The sequence below is a fragment of the Myotis brandtii genome, unplaced genomic scaffold, assembly GCF_000412655.1.
Source record: "Myotis brandtii unplaced genomic scaffold, ASM41265v1 scaffold123, whole genome shotgun sequence".
NCBI lineage: Eukaryota > Metazoa > Chordata > Mammalia > Chiroptera > Vespertilionidae > Myotis > Myotis brandtii.
In genome coordinates, this window is record NW_005354291.1 from 13,396,321 (window position 1) to 13,418,920 (window position 22,600).

The window sequence follows — 22,600 nt, forward strand, 5'->3', positions numbered from 1 at the left end:
GCCATCTTGGTTGGGTTAATTTGCATATAGTCGCTCTGATTGGCTGGTGGGCATGGCTTAAGGCATAGTGAAGGTATGGTCAATTTGCATGTTTGTCTTTTATTAGTGTAGATAAACAGAAAAATGTTGGATAATCAACAAAGTCAGGAACACAGTATGGAGAATTTTCGAAATCTGATTTATGATACATCTCTCCAGAGCAGTAAACAACAGCCTTTCATACACTGTTCTCTTGATAGGAAGATCCTCTCTCCTCCACATAACAAGGAAAAGCCCTTCTCCTCATGCTCTGCTAAGTAGCATCCCCTGTGCATAGCATAAAAAACCTGTTTTCTGTGAAGCTGGCCTTCACCGTCTTCTATGATACCTATCTTCCCCAAAGAAGTAGATGATGCCATATTTTGGCTGCACTAACCCTCATACACACCTCTATGACAGCACTGCATGTACTAACTGCAAATGTTTCTTCATATGATTCCCCCATCCCACAGAATGAGTCCCCTTGGATGCCAGGGCCATGTTTTATTCATATTTGTACCCCACTAACAGCCAAGCAAATTGAATGGCACAGAGTAGGCACTCAATAAAAACATGAATAAATAAGTTAATGAATGGATAAGATACTGGACTATGGTCTGGGTAGATACGTGTAAGTTCTGGCTCTGCTCCTGACGAGCCAGGTGTCATTTCACCTCTCTGTAAAGTAACACACTAAGAGTTGGGTTGAGTGATCGCTGGTCTCTTAAAACTCTGTGCTCTATCATTTGCTTTTGGCTAAAGGCCCATCACAGTCAACACTGTCCTTGTGTCACCGGAAGGAGAGATGCCCCCATGCCCTGCACGGGAGCTACTCTACCACCATCTCTCATTTGGTGCACCAGGCACAGGAATGGCAGTGGTAGCCACAGGAGGTGACTTGTCACTTGGGGTGAGAACTGAGTGAGCTAAAGGCTCTGCTCCCTACAGAATATAACCACAGCTGCTTTGGCTTAGAGCCAATATGATATGTCTTCCTGAAGAATTACTCATTGGAGTAACAATCCTCCTACATGACTTCTTAACCATAATTTTAGGTAATGCCTGCATTATAACAATTACAAAACTGTATGAAATCATCCCTATAGGAATCTATTGAATTCTTATGAACTATTGCTTATATCTTATAGAAGCTAATTAGATACAAATTGTTCTCTTAAAGGAGACACTTAGTTTATGATATAACTTCAAATGAGGTAACAACTGAAAAGACAAAAACAATACTATTTGTGCATTTTAACTCAGTACAAATAAATAGCAAACAAGACCTCAAAAGCTATCTACCTACTGAAGCAGAATAGTGAAAGCTTAATTTGTACTAAACCCATTAAAATAAATAAAAGGAGAAAGGGGAATACATTTCAGAGACAACTGCCATATTTCACATCACTTCATGTAAGTGTCTCATCTAGGTGTCTAGAAATATAAAGATAAAATGAATATAAACTTCAGCTTATCAGAGAACATTTCTGGAGATGCATTGCCCCATTACAACTTCATAATTGTATGAAATCTTTAGGGGACTTCTGCTCAGTATAGTCCTTGGCGGTACCAAAAATAAACAAAAAAAAAGTGTGCGTGTTTCTTTTCCAATTTTCCAGTATCCTTTGATAACCAAATAAGGAAACAAGACAAATAAAAAATCTAGTTTAGGTTTCATCCCAAGAGGAGATGAAGACAACTTTTAATAGCTATTTGTGACAATTTAACTTTGAAGAGGTCATTTTAAGGATAAATAAACGGAATATATCCAAAATTGGAAAGTGTTTGTGCCTAAAATTTGGGTAATTGCAGCCAAGGGAAGGAAGTGGGAACAGCTGGTGTGGGGTTGCTAAGTCAAATCCACTCAGGGTGGGAGAAGCAGAATGAGCAACCAGGATCTTGGTTTCAGAAAGAAAGGAAAGGCGCTGGGAGTTCTTGGCCAGGGAAGAGCATAGCCCCCAGCTGGTGACCTTCTGGGTCTTCCCTTCTGACACCTCTTTCTGTCCCAGAGGAGCGTGGCAATTTTCCCACTAATGTTGGGGAAAAGAGAGAGATTTCTTATACTCTCCAGTGCTTCAAAGGAGGACAGGGAAATACCAGATTGGCTGTTGTGAACACCCTCAGCTTCACTGAGAAGATGGGACTCACCTTACCATTCCCCATGCTGCTAAGTAAAGCTGAGAAGACTTAGAAAGAATACTCCCACACAGATGTCACAGAACTGGCCCATCTTTTACATAAGAAAACTAATTTACATTTGTGCTTACATGTTATCTACACTAATAAAAGAGAAACATGGTAATTGGCGTACGACCGCTACCCTTTTCATTGGCTAATCAGTGAGTATATGTAAATTAACTGTCAGCCAAGATGGCGGCCGGCAGCCAGGCACTGAAGCGAGCAGGGAGGCTTGCTTGCTGCAGATTCCAACGTTCTCCGCCTAACTTGCCAGCCTCTCAGTTGCAACTCTAAGCAACTATATACTATGTTGCAAATAAGAAGCTAAACAAAACCCCAGAAAAGGGCTTCCATTCAGCCGGGCTCGGACCGCAACATTGTATCTATGTTTTCAGCAGCGAGGCCTCAGAGCTAAAGCTGGCCCAAAAAAAAAAAAAAAAAAAGAGAAGAAAACAAGGAGCGGTTGGAAGCTTTAGTCACTCGCCAGCCGGAAAACAGCCCTCAGCCCCTCACCCAGACTGGCCAGGCACCCCAGTGGGGACCCCCACCCTGATCCAGGACACCCTTCAGGGCAAACCAGCCAGCCCCTACCCATGCACCAGGCCTCTATCCTATATAGTAAAAGGGTAATAGGCCTCCCAGCACCGGGATCAGCGGAGCAGCGAGGCTCCCGGCACCGGGATCAGCGTGACAGGGGGCAGCGCCCAAACCCCCTGATCGCCCTGTGGCTCTGTGAGTGACAGGGGGCGAGGCCACAACCTCCCTATCCGCCCTACTCTGTTCGTGACAGGGGAAGGCACCCCAACCCCCTGATCAGCCCTCCTCTGTGCCTGATAGGGGGGAGCTCCCCAATCCCCTGATTGCCCTGCGGCTCTGTGTGTGACAGGGGGCGGGGCCACAACCTCCCTATCCGCCCTACTCTGTTCGTGACAGGGGAAGGCACCCCAACCCCCTGATCAGCCCTCCTCTGTGCCTGATAGGGGGGAGCTCCCCAATCCCCTGATTGCCCTGCGGCTCTGTGTGTGACAGGGGGCAGCGCCCAAACCCCCTGATCGCCCTGTGGCTCTGTGAGTGACAGGGGGCGGGGCCACAACCTCCCTATCCGCCCTACTCTGTTCGTGACAGGGGAAGGCACCCCAACCCCCTGATCAGCCCTCCTCTGTGCCTGATAGGGGGGAGCTCCCCAATCCCCTGATTGCCCTGCGGCTCTGTGTGTGACAGGGGGCAGCGCCCAAACCCCCTGATCGCCCTGTGGCTCTGTGAGTGACAGGCTGCACTTAGGGATTGGGCCTGCCCTCTGCCACCCGGGAGCAGGCCTAAGCCAGCAGGTCGTTATCTGCCGAGGGGTCCCAGACTGCGAGAGGGCACAGCCCGGGCTGGGGAACCCCCTGCCCCCGCCCCCCGAGTGCACAAATTTTTGTGCACCGGGCCTCTAGTGCATATATAAAAGCTCAAGGTTAAAAACACAACTCAATAATCTAACAAAAAGCTAGGAAATCATATTTCTATAGGACATATGAAATTTACAGACAGACTTAGATGAAAATGTCCCTGAGGACAACTCCAAGAACATGGGGTTTGCCCTGCTCTGACATTTATTAGCTGTGTGTGCCCCCTAAGTCTTTCTATCTCTCTGAGTTTTTCTCATCTGTTGAGAAAATATCTTCTATCTGTCCCATCTATATAGTAAGTACCTAACTTTGTCTATTTCATTGGGTTGTTTTTAAAGACCAAATGAAGTAAGTTTATGAAAGTATTTCAAGCATTTTAAAGCCATATATAATATGAGTATTAATATTATCAAAGCAAAACAACCACAACTCAACTCCTGTATTTCCAGATCTAGAAACAATTTCTACCTGTGTTGTTTTGTGATCAGGGGTAAGAACACATCCTTCTCTTGATATAAGCAACTGTCAATTAAAACAACCTATACCAAAAGTCAAGTTAAATTGCACCAAAGCTGGAAAGTAATCCTAAAAGAAATTCTAGTCTTCTTCCCTCAATTTAAAAAAATATATATTTTGATTGATTTCAGAGAGGAAGGGAGAAGGAGAGAGATAAAAACATCAATGATAAGAGAGAATTAGTGATCGGCTGCCTCCTGTATGCCCCACACTGGGATCAAGCCCACAATCTGGGCATATGCCCTGACCAGGAATCGAACCGTGACCTCCTGGTTCATAGGTTGAAGCTCAACCACTGAACCATGCTGGCTGGCCTTCCCTCTTAATTCTGTTTCTTGTTTAATAAATACTAGTATATCTTGGTGGGAGAACTCTACTGTAAGTAGAAACATGTCTTTAAACTGGGTTGGGATGCTGATGAGTGACATTTTTATACACACAGCATTTGAAATAGCTCCTTAACAAGAACTTCTCCTTATAATGTGTTGCAATAATTGTAATTAACTTCCTCTTCTTTGACACCAGCTGTTTCTTTCAGCAATGCCTAATTGGACCATCTAATTCAAGTACAGGTATTTCTTTTTTAAAAAAAAACAACTGAATTGTTGAAAAGTTATAGGTATAATGAATTTCTGTATAGTAAATTACATTTTACACATAAATTTCAATAATAATTTCAAGGGTGCATTCTAAAATGACTCAAATAGGATGATGGGTTGGAGTGCCACAAAAATCAACTTTCAATGAAAGAATCATTAATTTACAATAAATGAAAGGGGACAGAATTCAGCAACTGTTGCTCCATTTGGGTGGGAGACAAGAGGCGTTCTGACTCTCATTTTCTGTGTGCAGAGGTATTCCTTCTTGCTCTTTAAGGTATTCAAATGCATGAGCCTGTGATGAAAGTCTCTACACATGAAAAAAAATTCTGGTGCTAACCCAGTGATAGGATGACCTCTTCCATTTACAGGGTAGCACAGAGTTCCCTCTCCCTTTGACAAATGGTAATAAGATGCTACAAACAGTGAGCTAGGGGTGAGGGGGTAGGGAGGTAAAAGAGGAATTAGGACAACAAGGGCATACCTTATCCAGTAACAATTGCTTAGAAGATGTAGTATTATTAATTGACATGAAAGAAAACTGGACTCTCCAGTCCCAAGCCCTTTGCAAAACCTCAGGGATGGATTCTATAACTGGGAAATCACTTCCTCTAGATAAATAATCTGGCTTGTCAATTCAAGATGGTCAGAGAAAATCTTGATACAGCCGTGCTCACATGTATAACCTACCAGCTCCTCCCCCAAATTACCTCTTTCCCCAAATGGACATGAATGTCAAGTAGCTCAGAAGGAAGTTGAATCATTTCTGAAATAATTAAAATAAAAGAACAAGACTGTTTTTTCTCTCAACGGAATGGAAAAAACTTTCCATGAAACAGTAAGAGGAAATGTATGTGATGACGATGCTGAACAGGGTTGAGAGAGTACAGAGGTCCATGGTTTACAAGTCAATGGTGGGTCATCAAGTGAGCAGACACTTGCGGGAATGTCTAGAGGCAGCACTGTTAAAAGGGGCAGGGCCAATGCTTCTGGTGCACAAACTGTTACACTACTTCATAGGATCATATTTTCAAATTACCGTCTCTCCTAACATATGCCATATACTTTGTACCACTGACAAAGTTAGGTGTTATTTTCAAGTATTGAAAAGTATGTAGTAAAAAGTAATTGTTAAAGTAAAAGAATCAAATCCTTAGAAAAAATATAAATTTTAATTTCATATACTAAATTCAACCTAAAACTAAATTCATCTTAGCTATTTACCTTGGAAAGGGAGATAAAACTTTAAGAAAAGGAAGCCATAATGTAAGAGCAAAATAAAAGTTTTTATGGGTTTAAGAACACTCTGGAATCTGAGTAGATTTACCAAACAGAGGTAACGATTCAATTTAAATTCAAGGTATTATTAATTGCAAAAATTACCTTGGTGTCCTCACCAATTTACTAGAGACTGGTACAATCATCAAAATTTACAACATTGGACATTAAAACCATTTACTTGAAGTGGATATGAATGAGAACCAGAAAAACAGGCTTAATGTCCAATTTCACACACAAACTCTAAGGGAGATTGGGTCCCTCTGTACCTGCAGATAAAAGATCATGCATGGGTCTAGGCACCACGGAATTGTCTGAATGAGCAACTATGTCAGAGTTCATCCTTATTGTAGCATGTGTCAGAATTTCCTTCCTTTTTAAGGCTGAATAATATTCCATTGCGTGTATATACCACTGTTTATCCCTTCATCCATGATGGACATTCAGGTTGTTTTTGGCTATTGTGAATAATGCTATGAACACTGGTATACAAATATCTTTTGATATCCTGCTTTCAATTCTTTTGGGTATATATTCAGAAGTGGAAAGGATGGATCATTTGGCTATTTTATTTACATATTCATTTTTGAGAAACCACCATACTGTTAAAAATTGCTGATATTTAAAGGGCCAATTTAGTGATAGTGTTACAGATTTTGGTTTGTGCACCCAAAATTTCATGCTAGTTGATCCCAATCTAAAAAGTACCAGATGCACTAAGACAGAGTAAGAGTCACAGCCATCATAAATGTATGTACTGTATTCAGTGAGGCAGTGAAAGAGTAAGCATGTTGATAGATTTCTGGAAAATCCATTGGTAAAGCAACTTTTCAACTAATGATTAAAGAGAAAATACAACTAAATTTCTTGAACAAGGGATAATCCCACATAATCATTCTGTTTCAAAAAACTATGTCAGCATTAACTGATATGCACATCGATCTCTAGAGAAACATTTATTCTAATGGATAAAATGGGAATAGAGATATCTTAGTGCAGAAAAGTCCAAATACATATGAGGCTTTCTAATCGCAGCTGGGAAAAAGAAACAAAATATTTTGGAATTCAAATGCCCAATATGTATGTAAATTATCCTGATGGATACAGAAAATGACAGAGTACAGCAACCTTGTTCTTTCCTTTTTTTAAAAAAAGCTTAGTTATGAACTACTTCAAGTATATCAAATGTATAAAAATGATCATACATCCTGTATATACCACCTAAACTTAGACATATAATATTACAGATATAGTTGAAGATTCCTGTGTTCCCCTCCCAATTCTATCCCACAAATATCCATACATAACATATTATTTATAAATATCTCTTGTTCTGCCTTATTTCACAGCAGTTTTCCTCTTTATTGGTAGATGGCAGAGATACCAGTTACACCTATAACTAACTGAAACAGGAATAAATAAAATTAAGCATGCACACACACACAGACTTTTCTCAGTAGCAGAGGATTGGAGGAATTTCTTGAGCTCAGAGGAAATTGTTAGACTGAAAAAAAAAAAACACTTTCTATCCCAAAGGACCTTTGTCCTCTGCCATCAGACACCCATTTGAGCTGGGAACAAGCTAAATAAAAAAAAATGGCAGAAGCTTAAATTAATAGAAGGAAGATGAGGAAAGAAAGAAGGCTTTGCATGGAATGCAGGGGACATAGTTGATGGGCTTTTTGAAATAAACACACTTAGCAGGAATGTCTGATATCCTTCTAACTAGAAGTAACTGCAGTAAAGTTGAGTGGTTAAGGAGGATGGGCTTTGCAGCCACACTGACCTGGCCCCTAATTTTGCTAGCTATATCATCTTGGGCAAATGATGGAGTTTGTTTGAGCCTCAATTTGCAATTTCATAAAATGGTGACAGAATATATACCTCACAGGCATATTTTAAGAATTTACTGTGAAAATGTATGCAGATAAAGCACTTGGTACTTAGCCCATAGTAAGTGCTCAATAACAAGCAGCTATTATGTACAAGCCACATAAGTATGTTTTAGATAGATTAGCCTTTTAAAAAATTATTTTATTAAAATGACAATAACACCTCTATACAAAGTCTAGCTGAAAGCAAAGCAATAAGTCAGTTTAGTTGTCCCATACAAATTTCTGATAAGATTAGCTTTATCTCTTTCTCTCAAATTTAATTTTAATTCACTTAAAAAATTTCCCTAAGTAAAGAATGGTCATAAAATAATCACCAGATATCAGCAGGGCAAGAATAAAAGTAGTGTAGAGTGAAAATGTCCAACACAATACTGCCTGCTTAAAATATTGCAAAAATATTGAATAAAAAATTACATAAAATAATCTCACTTCATCAACTGCAATATATGTTGTAAATAGTAGCAAGTCAATTTATGTATAATGCAAAATACACCATCACAAAACTTTATAATGTATTAATTAAAGTAGAAAAACTGGGGTAAAATTAAGTCAGGGGTTCTTAAAGAATTGTTCCAGGTAAAAAAGAGATTTAGGCAGAGTAGGGATAAATCTCATAGGAGTATTCAGAGTATTCTGAAAGGGGATAGTCTATCAATGCCCAGCACAAATGCTTGGCGTCTAGTCAATGTGTTTACTAAAAGAAACTGAAGATTTTTCAGAGAAAGACATACAAGCTTTAGATACTCACATAAAAGCAAAATACTATTACTTTTTTTGCATGGATTTGGGGATAGAGATCTTCATATAACAATTACTAGGCCATTAGGAATATGGCTCTGGGTTTTAGGGCTCCACATACCAAGGCTGGCTTTGATTTGGAAACTGAAAGATATAGATGAAAAAATGCACATAAAGCAAGCCAGAAGTTTCACAAAGGAAATGATAATATGAGGCTCAGCACAAGCTTCACTGAACTGTTAGATGCTTTTCAACGAATCACACAGTGTAAAATTATTTGGCCTTGCAAAAGCATTTCAGGCCATCTTTTTGGATGGAGGATATACCCTCATATCATTCAATTCCTATAATGGAGAGAATGACGGGATACACTGAATTTTGTAGACAAATACAGTGAGTTGTTATTCCCCCTTTTTTATCTTAATTGAAGTCATATCCCTGTGAAAGAGGATGTCAATTGTCTAGTGATACTCACAGACTTTCTGGAGTACTTTCAGTAGGTAGCATAGTATTTCTAGTTGGAGGCAGGTGTGCCCCACAAAACCCCCAATGGTGACAAGCATGAGGCTTGACCATACCTTATGCAAACTCTTTGTCTTCCTCCAGTGCATGTACTGACTTCCTATTAACACAGTTTACTCAGGTGTGACTCTAACTGGAGCTCAGACCTCAACATTAAGTTTTTTCCTACCTGTGTACCATCAAATTTCTACATTGAATTCTATATAAACTTCACAACTTAGCTAACTGACAAAAACATTCTTTCACAAAATAAGCTACTTAAATTTTTTTGGATGATAGAGAGGTACCCTTAAAACTCTGGTGCCTAAAGTAACTATTTAGTAAACAAGTGAGATACCTTCAGTGACTGCAGAGAGTTTGAGTTTGCATCACAGTAGAGGATGATGTTGTTGGCCATGCTGAAACTTTCTCTCACTCCAAGGTGGTAGAACAAGGACGGCTGCCGGAAGGCATCGCTCATCTCCACCACAGCAATATCTGCAAACAGAAAACAAAGTCCCCCCAAAGATGACACCTAAGTAATGCCCAGGAAGCACATTTTGGTTTCAATAACTTAGTAAACGAAGAAATGATAGGGATTTTTCCCTCTACATTTACCACTAAATTTTGAATTTGCAATTCTACCCGAAAGTGGTTTTATAAAAAGTAGCCAAACTGCATTTTTAAAAAAAAAAAAAAACAAGAAATGGATGATATAATTACTGAAAATTAAGGAGAGTTTGCAATGGTCAGAAGTGGGGCTGTTCTCTGTTAAATTTCAACATTAAAACAAGTTAACTAAGGTTGCAGAAGCAGAGCCATAGGAAGCAGCAATAAGTAATAACTATAAAATGAGATTTTAAAAAGCAAATAGGTAAGATTGGGAATTAATCCAGAGATGTATTTTAATATCTAGCATGCCCATAGCAAGTATAAATCAAGAAAAATGGAAAGCAAAGGTACAGAAAATTACGACTAAGAAAGAAAATATAACCACATATACAAATTCTTCCAAAGCTCAGAAATGCCTAACACCAAGGTAGTATTAACCTGATACCAAAAATTGATATTAATGTTACAAAAATGAAATTCAGATTAGCCTTAAATTTATTTATACACAAAGATATGAAAGAAAAATGAACAAAATTCACCAAGTATTATACTATAAGAACACTAAATCATTAGTTTAAAATTTACTTTGAGAATGCAAGGGTGGTTCAATGGAAAAAAATCATCAGCATCTCCACAGATGCCCCAAGTGCTTTGATTTAGGGGTCCTCAACATCTCTACTTCAAAAATCAACACATTAAAAAAATTAGTCACTTTAACCCATCCATCCCTCAACTGCCTCCCACAACCACACTGGCTTCCTCCTCCCACAGATGCCAGCCACTCACAATCAGTCACAGCATTTTAAAAACAAGAGGCAATATAAAATGGGGTAGAAGGAAACCAAATAAAACAGGAGCTGATGAAAAACAAATGAGAGCCATGCAAAGAAAAATACCAGCTAAGTTAAAATAGTGACGAGGTGTGTGTGTGTGTGTGTGGTCGCGGTGGGGGGGGGGGGGGGGGGTTATTTGCAGAAATCTGACTCATGGAATTTGATGCTAAAATAAAACATAAAACTATGATCCATTTTGAGTCAATTTTTGTAAATGGTGGGAGGTACAGGTCAAGTTTCGTATTTGTTGTAAAGATTCTCTCTAATTCAATGGCTATGTTTGTGTGGTTCTATTTTTGGATTTTCTATTCTGTTCCATGGATCTATGTGTCTACCTTTGATAATACTAAACTGCTTCGATTATTATAGCTTTACTAGTGGCCCGTTGCACAGATTCGTGCACATTGAAAGGAAATTAATTAGAAGAAAGATTCATGTGGCAATTACATTACTGCATAAAATTACACGTCAAAATAGTATATATAATATAGTATTATAAAATTAAAACACACTTGTGATTGGTACCAGCCAGAGCTTTATACATATCGCACATGCTCGATTCAACGTTTATTTTTAAATTGCCAGTGTGCATTATATGTACCAGCCGGTCAGTTGATTGGTCAGACGGTCAAACACTTAGCCATATATATATATGTATATGTATATGGTAAGTATTGAAATGATGCATTATGAGTCCTTGAACTCCATTCTTCTGTTTTCAAAACTGTTTTAGGTGTTTTACTTATATTTGCTTTCCTGTGTACATTTTACAGTCAGTTGGTAGCTGAGAGTTATCAGTTAATAGCTACAAAAAAATCCTCCTGGGATCCTGAGATTGTGTTGAATCCTTAGATCATTTTGAGAAAAACTGACATCTTAACAATATTGAGTCTTTTAAACCATGAATATGGCATATCTCTCCATTTATTCAGGCCTCCTTTCTTTCATCAGTATATTTTTTTAAGTTGAATGTACAGTTCTTGCACATATTTTGTTAAAATTGTGCCTAAGTGGGTTTTGTGGGGGTTTTTGGTGCTATTCTAGATGTTTCTCTTTTTAAAATTTCAAATCCCAATTGTTCATTGCTAGTATATTAAAACACAGTTAATTTTTGTATATTGACCTTGTATCCTGAGACTTCACTTAAACTCACTATTAGTTCCAGGCGCTTTTGGAGGGGTGGGGACATGCTTTGGGATTTTCTACAAAGACAACCATGTCATCTGCAACTAGAAATTTTTTTTCTCTCTAATGTGAATGTCTTTTGTGTTCTTTTGTTGTTGTTATTGTTCTCTGTTTTTGTTTTGCCATGTTATACTGGCTAGGACTTCCAGTAACAGCATTTTTTAATTTATTTATTTTTTAAAATATATTTTATTGATTTTTTACAGAGAGGAAGGGAGAGGGATAGAGAGTTAGAAACATCGATGAGAGAGAAACATCTAGCAGCTGCCTCTTGCACACCCCCTCCTGGGCATGTACATGCCCTTGACCGGAATCGAACCCGGGACCCTTCAGTCTGCAGGCCGATGCTCTATCCACTGAGCCAAACCGGTTAGGGTGAGTAACAGCATTTTTTAAACAGTAATATTTGATTATCAAACTAAAGAAAATATCCTATCATGGCTACCTTCTGACTCTGATGGATATCTTCTCAAAAGTAGTAAAATAAATTGGCAAAAGTCATCTTCCTTGTGAAATAATCCTACGACATGCTAAAAATGAAAAGTATGATAAAATTATAACAAATTGAACAAAATATTCCACAATTATTAAAATCCACTGAATGCATGAAGCACACATTCAGATATTACTATGTGTCAGGTACTATATGCTTTTCTTTTTCTTTTTTTAAATTATATTTTATTGATTTTTTACAGAGAGGAAGGGAGAGGGATAGAGAGTTAGAAACATCGATGAGAGAGAAGCATCGATCAGCTGCCTCCTGTACACCCTCTACTGGGGATGTGCCTGCAACCAAGGTACATGCCCTTGACCGGAATCGAACCTGGGACCCTTCAGTCCAAAGGCTGACACTCTATCCAGTGAGCCAAACCAGCTAGGGCTACTATATGCTTTTCAAATATTAACTCAATCTTTATAATATCCCTTTGTGGTAGGTAATATGATTTCAGAACCCTGAGGCAGAGAAGGTCTAAGTAATCTGTCCAAATCAGCTAAAAGGGATGGCACCAGGATTTGAACTCAGGCAGTCTGGTTGGAGAGTCTATGCTCTTAATTCTTAATGAAGCCACACCCTACAATTATTGGATATGGAGGTTCCAAAGATCAGAACACAAATGAGGTGCAAAAATATATTTGGTGACCAAAACATCTACTCTTGTAATTTATTTCATGAGTAAATGCACTTAAATAACTATCTAACTGGGTTTTGTGGTAATAGTGTGAGTATAACTGCCACATTTAAAAATTTAAGACTAAGTCAATCATTTAAAAGTATAAGCAAAGACACAAAAATCTTACATTTTTACCTAAGGTGTAGTTTCTCAAATAGAGTTAATGTAAAATGGAGATAAATTAGGTTTACCAGGTGTTTGTTAAAGTATAATAACTTTTTAAGGCAATGATATAAAACTATTGTGCCTAATTGCATTTTGGCTCATCAAATAACAGTGGTTCGTGGTCTGTGTTTCTTTTTCTTATTTATTTAATTTTTCCTTCATAATATCATATGTGTTATTTAAATATCTCACATGACCTGCTACTGCTTATGAAAAACACAACGGAAGGAAGACATTAATCTTTAGTTCCTTTTTATCTATGCAAATGTTTTTCTTAGATATCAGATCACTGATGACAAAGCAAGAGCCCCAGTAGTGATTTAGTTTGTATTGGTCTACAAAGTGCTCCAAAATTCCAAAGAAATTGCCCAAGTTTTCATAGAACTATCCCACCCAGTCATGATGGATTAATCCTCAAGAAGACCCAATTTAGTTCAACAAATACCCTGAGCACCTATTATATAAAAGGTTTTCTGTTATCTGCTCTCTGTTCTGAAAGTTAAAAAAATTAACTAGTCAGTTTTCTGAAGTCTGGTAAGCATACAATGTTGGGAAATTGCAAAACTATTGTGCAGCTAGTGTTGCTGAAATTTTTAGAAAGGATAGAATAAGAATTATTGTTGTCCGGAATTGGTCATAGTTTGGCAATTCCTGCTATAAATTACTACTCATTTAATTTCACAAGTATCACTTCATTTTCTTGTATGTTATTTGGTTAACCATACTATGTATATTTGTGTCAACAGTATATTTTGGCCCATAATTACCTCATCACTAATCTCCAATAAATGCATGCACAGTGATTCAAACATGAATCATCTTATATTGCTAAAGCAAATGTAAACCATGTCCCTGTCCCAGCCCTAGTTAGCTTGTTTGATTATTACACTGAGGTGGGCTTTCCTAACCTGGAAAGTGAAGCCTGGAAGGTAGGTAATCAGACGGACATTTTTCACCTCCAGAGACTAGCTTTTAAAAAGAGAGCCTTACAAAAGGAGGGGGTAGAAGAAAAGGGAGAAACTTTGAGGGGAGAGAGATCAAAGAGAAAGAGACAGGGGGGAGAAGAGGAGAAGAACCAGGGAGAAAAGGAGGGCGTGGAGCCAAACAAGACTGGTGTTATAAGAACTACAGTCCCCTTGCCCAGGCAATAGCTGCCAGAATTCAGGTCATGACACTCCAGCTTTAGAGAATGTGAGGGGGAAAGAGAGCACACATCCATAGGAGGTTAATGCTTCCATCACTTACCGTAGTAAGAATGCTAACTATTCAAGTAATAGAAGCAAGATGTGGATCCAAGCTTTATAGGAACCAAAAGCTCTATTTTTTTCCTTACTTCTATCTGCCTAAAATGAAAGTAAGGAGCCTATCATAAAAAGGGAATAAATTTCAACTTTATTCTGCTTACAGGACATAGACAAAAGCCTCACCAGACATTAAAATCTCAATCTTACCAGTGAATATTTTAGGTCACAGGAAGACTGAGCAAATAAAATAATCTTTCCCACCAATTAGAGAAGAATTTCAAACACACAGGATTTTGATGGTGGGTTAGTGTCATTAGGGGAGCCCTGTAAATACTCTAACTAGATTCAGTATTTCAGTGAATCCTTCATATCAGTACACAGGAAAGTAAATAAACCACAATTTGTATCTTTAATGCGTACCAAGTACTTTATAAAGTGTTATTTCCCTGGCCAAAGGCACAGCCATCTCCTACAAAATTTTGCTTATTAAAGAAATACAAATAGGTACTATATCAAAGTGTTATTCTCTTTCTAAGTTAATATAGGGTCTAGTTTATACCTTAAGAATTTATTTTTTAATGTTATGGCAATAAAAATAGACCTGGTCAAGTGATCTATAGAGTGTGTAATGTAAGAAAAGTATAAGTGAAAATAAACTCTAAGGTTTATGAGGCTGCTTTGCTGGTGCACATTTCTATAGCACCACAGAAAACTATTTTTCTTCTTGAAATAATATTTCCCAAAGGTATGCTGGGTTTAAGAGTCTACAATAATCAATTTTGATCTCTATAAACTCATTTTATATAATACATTTCAGTCTTTAAGTAATCAATATGTTTTCATTAGATACCAAGAGAGGCACTCATGAGAATTTTGAAGGTTCTTTTTAGATTTTACTGTAGTTTTTATTGTGGTTATGGTGCATGCTATTTTTCATTTTCTCATATTTAGTTTTAATTAAATCATCAAAGCTGCCTGCATTCATGCCTCAGTGAAGTTCCCAAACACACAGAATAGCTCTTTGCAACTGTAAGACTCTTACACAAGAGTCCTCCCTGCCAATCAGAACCAATCATGTGCTTTAATTGGTACTTGCATTATGTAAAGTTACAAGAGTTGATTTGTGATAATTTTTGAAGAAAATCTGATTGTTCCTCGTGCATCCCAAGTGACATTCTCCCCTAATTGTTTTATACCTTTACTAGAGGTCCGGCACATGAAATTCGTGCACAGGTACGGTCCCAAGGCCTGGCCTGTGATCAGGGCCATCTTTCCCAGATGTTGGCAGCTGGCCCCGCCCCCCACTGGGCGATCAGAGCCTGTCGGCCAAGGGGAGGGACCAAGAGGTTGGCCGATCTGCCCTCTCACCGGCCCCGCCCCCCACCGCGGGTCACCCTCTGTGTGTGGGGCGACCAGTGGGGTGAGGGCCTTGGCCTGGCATTGCCGGCATCCACCATCACCCACCCCCAGTTCCCCATTCCCCATCAGGCGATCGGGGCCTGCGGGCTGGGGGTCTGCCCTCTGGTGGTCAGTGCACGTCATAGTGACTCGTCGTTTCACCGTTCAGTTGATTTGCATATTACCCTCTTATTATATAGGATAATTATTCACACAGAAACAGCAGAAAGAGGCCAGGGAACACTTGAATGTTACCTGATGGCGTGCTCTAGCAAAACTGGCGGTCGCCCTTTTTCATGTGTGAGGTTGTTCTGATTAAGAAGATATTTTTCTCATTCTGTCTAGGGAAATGGCTGTCGAGTATGTGTGCTGTATTTACATAAACAATAATAGTTATTAAAAGCAGGGATACAATAAACAAAAGCAGACTGGAAAATTCTACAAGAAAACTGACCTGGTTTCCTCAACAAAGACATTAGCGAGGAATGTGGGAGAGAGGTGGTGGAGAAGTAGATACTAAAAGAAACTGAGGGACATTATCAATTGCAACATTATGGACCTTATTTGGAATCTACTAAAACAAACGTGTAAAAATCATTACATTTATAAGAAAATTTGACAACCGGCAGGATGTTTGATGAAATTATTTTAAGTGTGGTAAGAGACTGTGGGAGGAGCCCTTATCTTTTAGAGATTAAAAATGCAGTATGGGAATTTACTTCCCATATTAAAACAAGAAAATAATGAACTGTTAGTGTACGTATTCCTTATCAAACAGTGTTATTCCTCATGCCATAAGAAGTTTAACTGCAAGTAATAAACACCAGGCAGTTCCTGCTATAGAAAGAATATAGGTAGTAAAATGAAAGAAACCCAGCTTGCACACTACTTGTTTGGCAGAAGTAGCTACCCTGATGAGCAGGTCAGTTTGAAAAAGCTTTTTTTTTGTCTTGCATTTATGGCCGTCATCTGTTGCACTCATAAGCCCAATTGGACCCTAAAGCAGCGTAGGCGAGTGCCCGGGAGCTCCACAGTGCTCCAGGCTGCCTACGGTGTCAGCAAGTGGAAATCTCTCCAAGTCAGGATTCTTCAACATCTCCCAAACATGCCATGCTTCTCCTTCCTTTGTCTGTCAAAGTCACTTTCAATACCTAATAAATAATCGGCATCTAGTCAAAATGTGCACACTTTTGTTTTAACTTATTCATCTTCTTCTAGGAGTGTCTGTAATTCTGTTAACACAACAGATGTGCAAATATGATTCTGCCAATAATGACTTCACTCCACAGCTTATGTGTTGACATTCCATTTGAGTGCAATGATTCATTCTTGGTGGGGGGAGTTAAAACTTCCTTCTTGAGGAAGACTTATTAGAAAGGGTGCATAGAATTAAAATTCTTCATTGTTAAATAATCCTTTTGCTGCTGACAGACTTAGGCAGCTGACCTTAACTGACTGTAATGAAATAGTCTGGGTCCTTTTTTTTCCCTTCCAACTAAAATTAAATCTGTCAGTCTTAAGGAGTTCACATCCTCTCTAGTTAAATTTTCTTTGTTTTAATGTGACACCTTAATGTGATTATACAAATGTCACTTTAAAAGGGAACTGACAGTACTTCTTAAAGGCCAACCACACTAGGATGAAGACAGGAAAGAAAAGACCCCTTCACCAGCCCTCCAATGGGGAAAATGGGGTAAGTCAGTTGCACAGACACAGCTATAGGCAAGGGAGGAAATGACATGGCAGCCCCCTTCCTTGCATTACCTACTAAGTTATGCTTAGAGCCTTCTAATGGCTTTTTATCACGCGATAGAGGAGACTTGGGTGTCTTAAGTTTACTTCAATCCCAGCACTCTGGAAATGTTCCCTTTCCTCTGCTTCCACACTTGTTGAGTTTAATTGTCTATTCTGTGCAAGGTACCTGTGAAAGGGCCAGAGAAATCAGCACCAGCTCTTCCATGAGCTTATAATCTTCGAATGCATGTGAGCTGCACAAGTCCAAGGTCAAATTAAATGATAAATGTTCCATGGGAGCACAGAACAAGGAGCGATTAATTCTGATGGAGGTCTCGGGAGGCACTGCGGAGGCAATAGCTTCAAGTAAGCCTTGGGAAATGGTGATATTCCAGTACACAGGGACTGGGAAGGACTGGCATTTCCGGTTGCTCTGTGCTTGCATAACATAGGAGTTTGTCTCTGCCAGGATTACTGCTCCACCACCTGATGGACGTGTGCACAACCACCCACTGACTGAGGGAAGGTCTATCGCTCTATCTGGTCTTTCTGCAGGAAGTTTACAGGCAATGCAATAAACTGCACAATGCTTTTGGGGGAATGCTTTTCAGTAAAAACTTTCTTCTTGCTAGGAAGAGAGATATTTCAATTTGCTTGTGCCTTTACACATTCTAAGTTGCATTACTAAATACATCTCCTTCCCTTGTGCGTCACTGGAGTATTCCCTACTCCTTGGCCCAAGGAGAGTTTCACGTCTCTTCCCATTTCATAGCTCCCTTCACTCGAAATCCCACAGCTGTACCTGGTCGTTTGTACTAGAAGGCAGGGGGTACCTAATAGTTGAATAGAAAGTCCTGGAGAAGAGGCATTTGATAGCAAGGGGACAACTTCTAATTCACATTGCTAAAGCAGGAAGAGACAAGCAAAAACCACTTACAGGTAAGGTTGCTGCATAATAGTAGAGACTCCCAGGTAGCCCTTGGCCCACAAAGTAAGTCACCAAAACATCACTCCTGCCACCAAGTATTCAGAGAGAGGGAGGAGCACAAAAGTATATTTGCCAAATGAAATTAACAAAGTTAATTCACTTCAAGGAGAGCTATATATCTCCTGAATTCTCAGCATTTGTTTCTATATGTACATTAACAATCAAACAGAATGAGAGAAAGAACTAAAATTACAGTGAGTCGAGTTCAGGCAGCACGAATACCTGTACTTGGAGCAACTGCAATGGGACTGAGAATGACCTGTAGCTCCATCAGCTCCAACACAGAAGGTGGCCAGGATAACCCATGTTCACTAGACCCCTATCACATGCCAGGCCCAGGGAATACAAAGTTCAATACAAACACACACACATGCACGCACAGACTCCCTTCCCTCAGAAAGTTTATGATCTAGGGGGAGAACAGACGTTCAAACAATCATACAAAAACAAATCCAAACCATACTAAGTGTGATGAATGCAAAATACTGGGCATTTGAAAAAGTGCAACAGAGAGAAGTGATTGGTTAGTGGGGCTTCCCTAACAAAGTGATGTGATCTGAAGGAGGTGCAGAAAGGAAGGGAGATGGAAATAAGCATGGCCTACTGTAGTCAGTACTGCCCAGGCATTACAAATGGCCAGGTGTTCCTCCCACCAGGTGGGGTGTAGCTGCCTAGAGTAGAGCTGCCTGAGTCTGCACTCCAGCTGTGCAGGGAACATTGTGGGGATCCCTGGGCCTGAGTCCCCACCCCATCCTTGGCCTAAGCCCAGCCAGGTTCTTTCTCTAACTATTGAGAATAACAACAGTCTGTCACAGAAAGGGCTGAACAACAGTGAGCCCTCAATGAATGTTAGCCATTATTATTAGTGAGTGGGCCAAGAATTGGAAGGTGCCTTCATACCTTATTCCCACCATCAAAAATGGTCAAGCCCTAGAAGGTTTGGCTCAGTGGATAAAGCGTCAACCTGTGGACTGAAGCGTCCCAGGTTCAATTCCAGTCAAGGGCATAAGCCCGAGTTTTGGGCTCAATCCCCAGTGGCGGGGGGGGGCGGGCATGCAGGGGGCAGCCAATCAATGATTCCCATCATTGATGTTTCTATCTCTCTCTCTCCCTTCCTCTTTGAAATCAATAAAAATATATATATTTTTAAAAAGGAATGGTCAATAATTGATAGATAGGTTCCTGTACTTTTCCTATTTAATAAACAAGAGATGAAATCCATAAAATGAGTTTCATTCTTCTCAACAGACACTTTTGCTGCTTTGACAAAATCGCTAAAGAAGATCTTCAAGAGAAGCCCTGGACCAAATGGAAACAACCAATATTTGTAGTAGCTATTTTAGGATTTGCAGGGGGCAGACCAGGGCAAACAACTGCAGCCAGCTCAATACATATCCTGGTTTGCTTCAAACAATCCCAGATTATGTCTACAGTCTTACTGTAATTTCTGGTCAAGCCCCCTTCACTGTCACCCTGAGCAATGGGGCAGTTCTTGTTCCACTGTGCTGTCACCTTCCATGGGCAGCAGCAGGGGGCCTGCAGCTGCCAAAAGCTCAGTAAGAACCTCCCTATTCTGCTGCCACTCCATTAAGCTTGGCACTGGATGTTCTTCAAATTATTTTCAGACATGAACTGTATGTTCCAAATCTCCCAGGCCAAGGTAATGGGGGAAACTGTATGAATGGCATGGACAAGAATATAAGACAGCCTCTGAACTCTAGCCCCTTGTTCCTCCCAGTGAAATGCATTTCATTTTGCTGGGATTTGTTACCTTTTCTTTGGTCACTGTGTGTGTGTGTGTGTGTGTGTGTGTGTGTGTCCCTCTTTTTTACCATGCCCCTCTTTCACCTTTAATCTTGGTTTTCCTTTTTTGGAATCTATATCTTCTTCCCAGAGCTTATCTTTGTCTTCTCATGTTTCTGCTGTTTCTTACTGAAAATACCCATCCAAGGTCAGGTTTCTTTTTGACATCAACAAGCCAGAGCTGACTTTACAGCAGACCATGTGCCCCTCAGCTTGGACTAAAAGTTCCAAATGCTGTTTGGGAACTGGTTTAAACCAGGCAGCCAAATTTGAAAGACTGTATTCTCCGTGGCCATTTTCACTCCCATGTGATTTCTTGAAGAGCAAGATTAGGACAATGAAAAAAAGTAACAGAAAAAAAGACCTCATTCCACCATCCATAATCCTACCACTAGTAATCTACATTTTTACTATAATTCCTGAAATAGATTTCATATTAGCTTGCTTTTAGAAAAAGCATTAAAAAAATATTTTCTTAAACTATCCAAATCTTCCTTTTGTACCTACTGTCACAAATAAAGCAGACTTGTGAAAAAGAGCTTGAGTGCTCAACAACAAAGGAGCAATTTTCTGCCACTTATTCATATCTTATCACTCTGAAGTGCTACATTTTTAACTTCTTTTTAAAAATGAGAGTTAAATGAAAATGGTAAGCCACTATTTACTTCCTCATGTTAAATTTCCAGTAACTCTTACCAAATCCCATTATCATAATGCAATTGCTTTTCTATCAATAAGGTTTCTGTGGCTAAAGCGCAATGGACTATCAATATGACTCCAGCAATGTGAACCTCTTTACTAAATTTGTGAAGTAATATATCCAGATAAATGATAAAACTTTAAATATTGTCAACTCTAAAATACATATGTAGTCCTCAGTATCAAAGATATAATTATTATACATATTAAAATGATCTATTATTAAAATTTACAACCTGAGATACTAAATCTTTTGGTGTATCTCCTTGTAAGCTTTTCCCTATATAATTACCATACAAACACACACATATGATATGGGCACAAAACTGCAATTACTCTATACATAACATTCCAATCATAATCACTTATAGTGAGAATTTTACATCTGGGGAAGCCTGAATACAATGTCCACAATTTGCTATTGAATCAAAAGACTTAAAGTCTGTGTTCAAATGTCTAAAAAAAAACCCTATAGCTAACATCATACTTAATAGTGAGAAACTAGCTTTCCCAAGAAGATTAGAAACAGGGCAAGAACGTCCCCTCTCATTGCTCCTTTTCAACATTGTACTAGCTAATGCAATAGATAATAAAAGGAAATAAAGGGTATATCGATAGGGAAGGAGGAAATAAAACTGCCTTTGTTCACAGATGACACAACTGTTTATAAAGAAAATCTGAAAGAATTGACCAAGAACTCTTAGAATTTATAAAGGATTATAGCAAGGTTATAGGATTCAAAGTTAATATACAAAAATCAATTACTTTCTGCATGGCCAGCATGCCTCAGTGGTTGAACATCAACCTATGAACTAGGAGGTCATGGTTCAATTCCCAGTTGGGGCACATGCCCTTGGTTGCGGGCTCAATCTCCAGTGTGGGGCATGCAGGAGGCAGCTGATCAATGATTCTCTCTCATCGTTGATGTTTCTATCTCTTTCTCCCTCTCCCTTCCTCTCTGAAATCATTAAAAAATATTTTTAAAAAATCAATTACTTTCCTATATTCCAGCAATGAACAAATGAAATTTGAAATTAAAAATACAATACTACTCACATTAGGACCCCCAAAATGAAGTACTTAGATATAAATCTATCAAAATATATACAAATCTGTATGAGGAAAGCTATAAAACTCTGGTGAAAATTAAAGACTCAATATTGTTAAGATGTCAGTTCTTTCCAAATTGATCTATAGATTCAATGCAACCCCAACCAATCAAAATCCTGGCAAGGTATTTTTTGGATACTGACAAACTGCTTCTAAAATTATATAGAGAGGCAAAGACCCAGGATAGGCAACACAATATTGGAGAACAACAAAGTTAGAGGACTGACACTACTTGATTTCAAGACTTACTACAAAGCTACCATAATTAAGACTATGTGGTAATGGTGAGAGGACAAATAGGTCAATGGACCAGAATAGAGATAATGAAAAAAAGAAATAGAATCACATAAATATAGTTAAGTGAACATCCACATGCAAAAAAAAAAAAGTCTAGACACAAAACTTAAACCCCTCACAAAAATTAACTCAAAATGGATCATAGGCCTAAATGTAAAAAGCAAAAATATCAAACTTCTAGAAGATAACGTAGGAGAATATCTAGATGACCTTGGGTATGGCAATGACTTTTAGATACAACACCAA

At 39.0% G+C, this 22,600-nt stretch overlaps 1 protein-coding gene across 1 annotated transcript in view; it reads right to left on the reverse strand.

Annotated features, from left to right (window-relative positions):
* Positions 1 to 22,600, reverse strand: part of MAP3K5 (mitogen-activated protein kinase kinase kinase 5) — a 170,038-nt gene that overhangs the window by 108,008 nt on the left and 39,430 nt on the right. Inside the window, exon 3 of the mRNA XM_005859126.2 lies at positions 9,473 to 9,612. Coding sequence (XP_005859188.1) covers positions 9,473 to 9,612 — 140 coding nt within the window. The remainder of the gene's footprint in view (positions 1 to 9,472; positions 9,613 to 22,600) is intronic.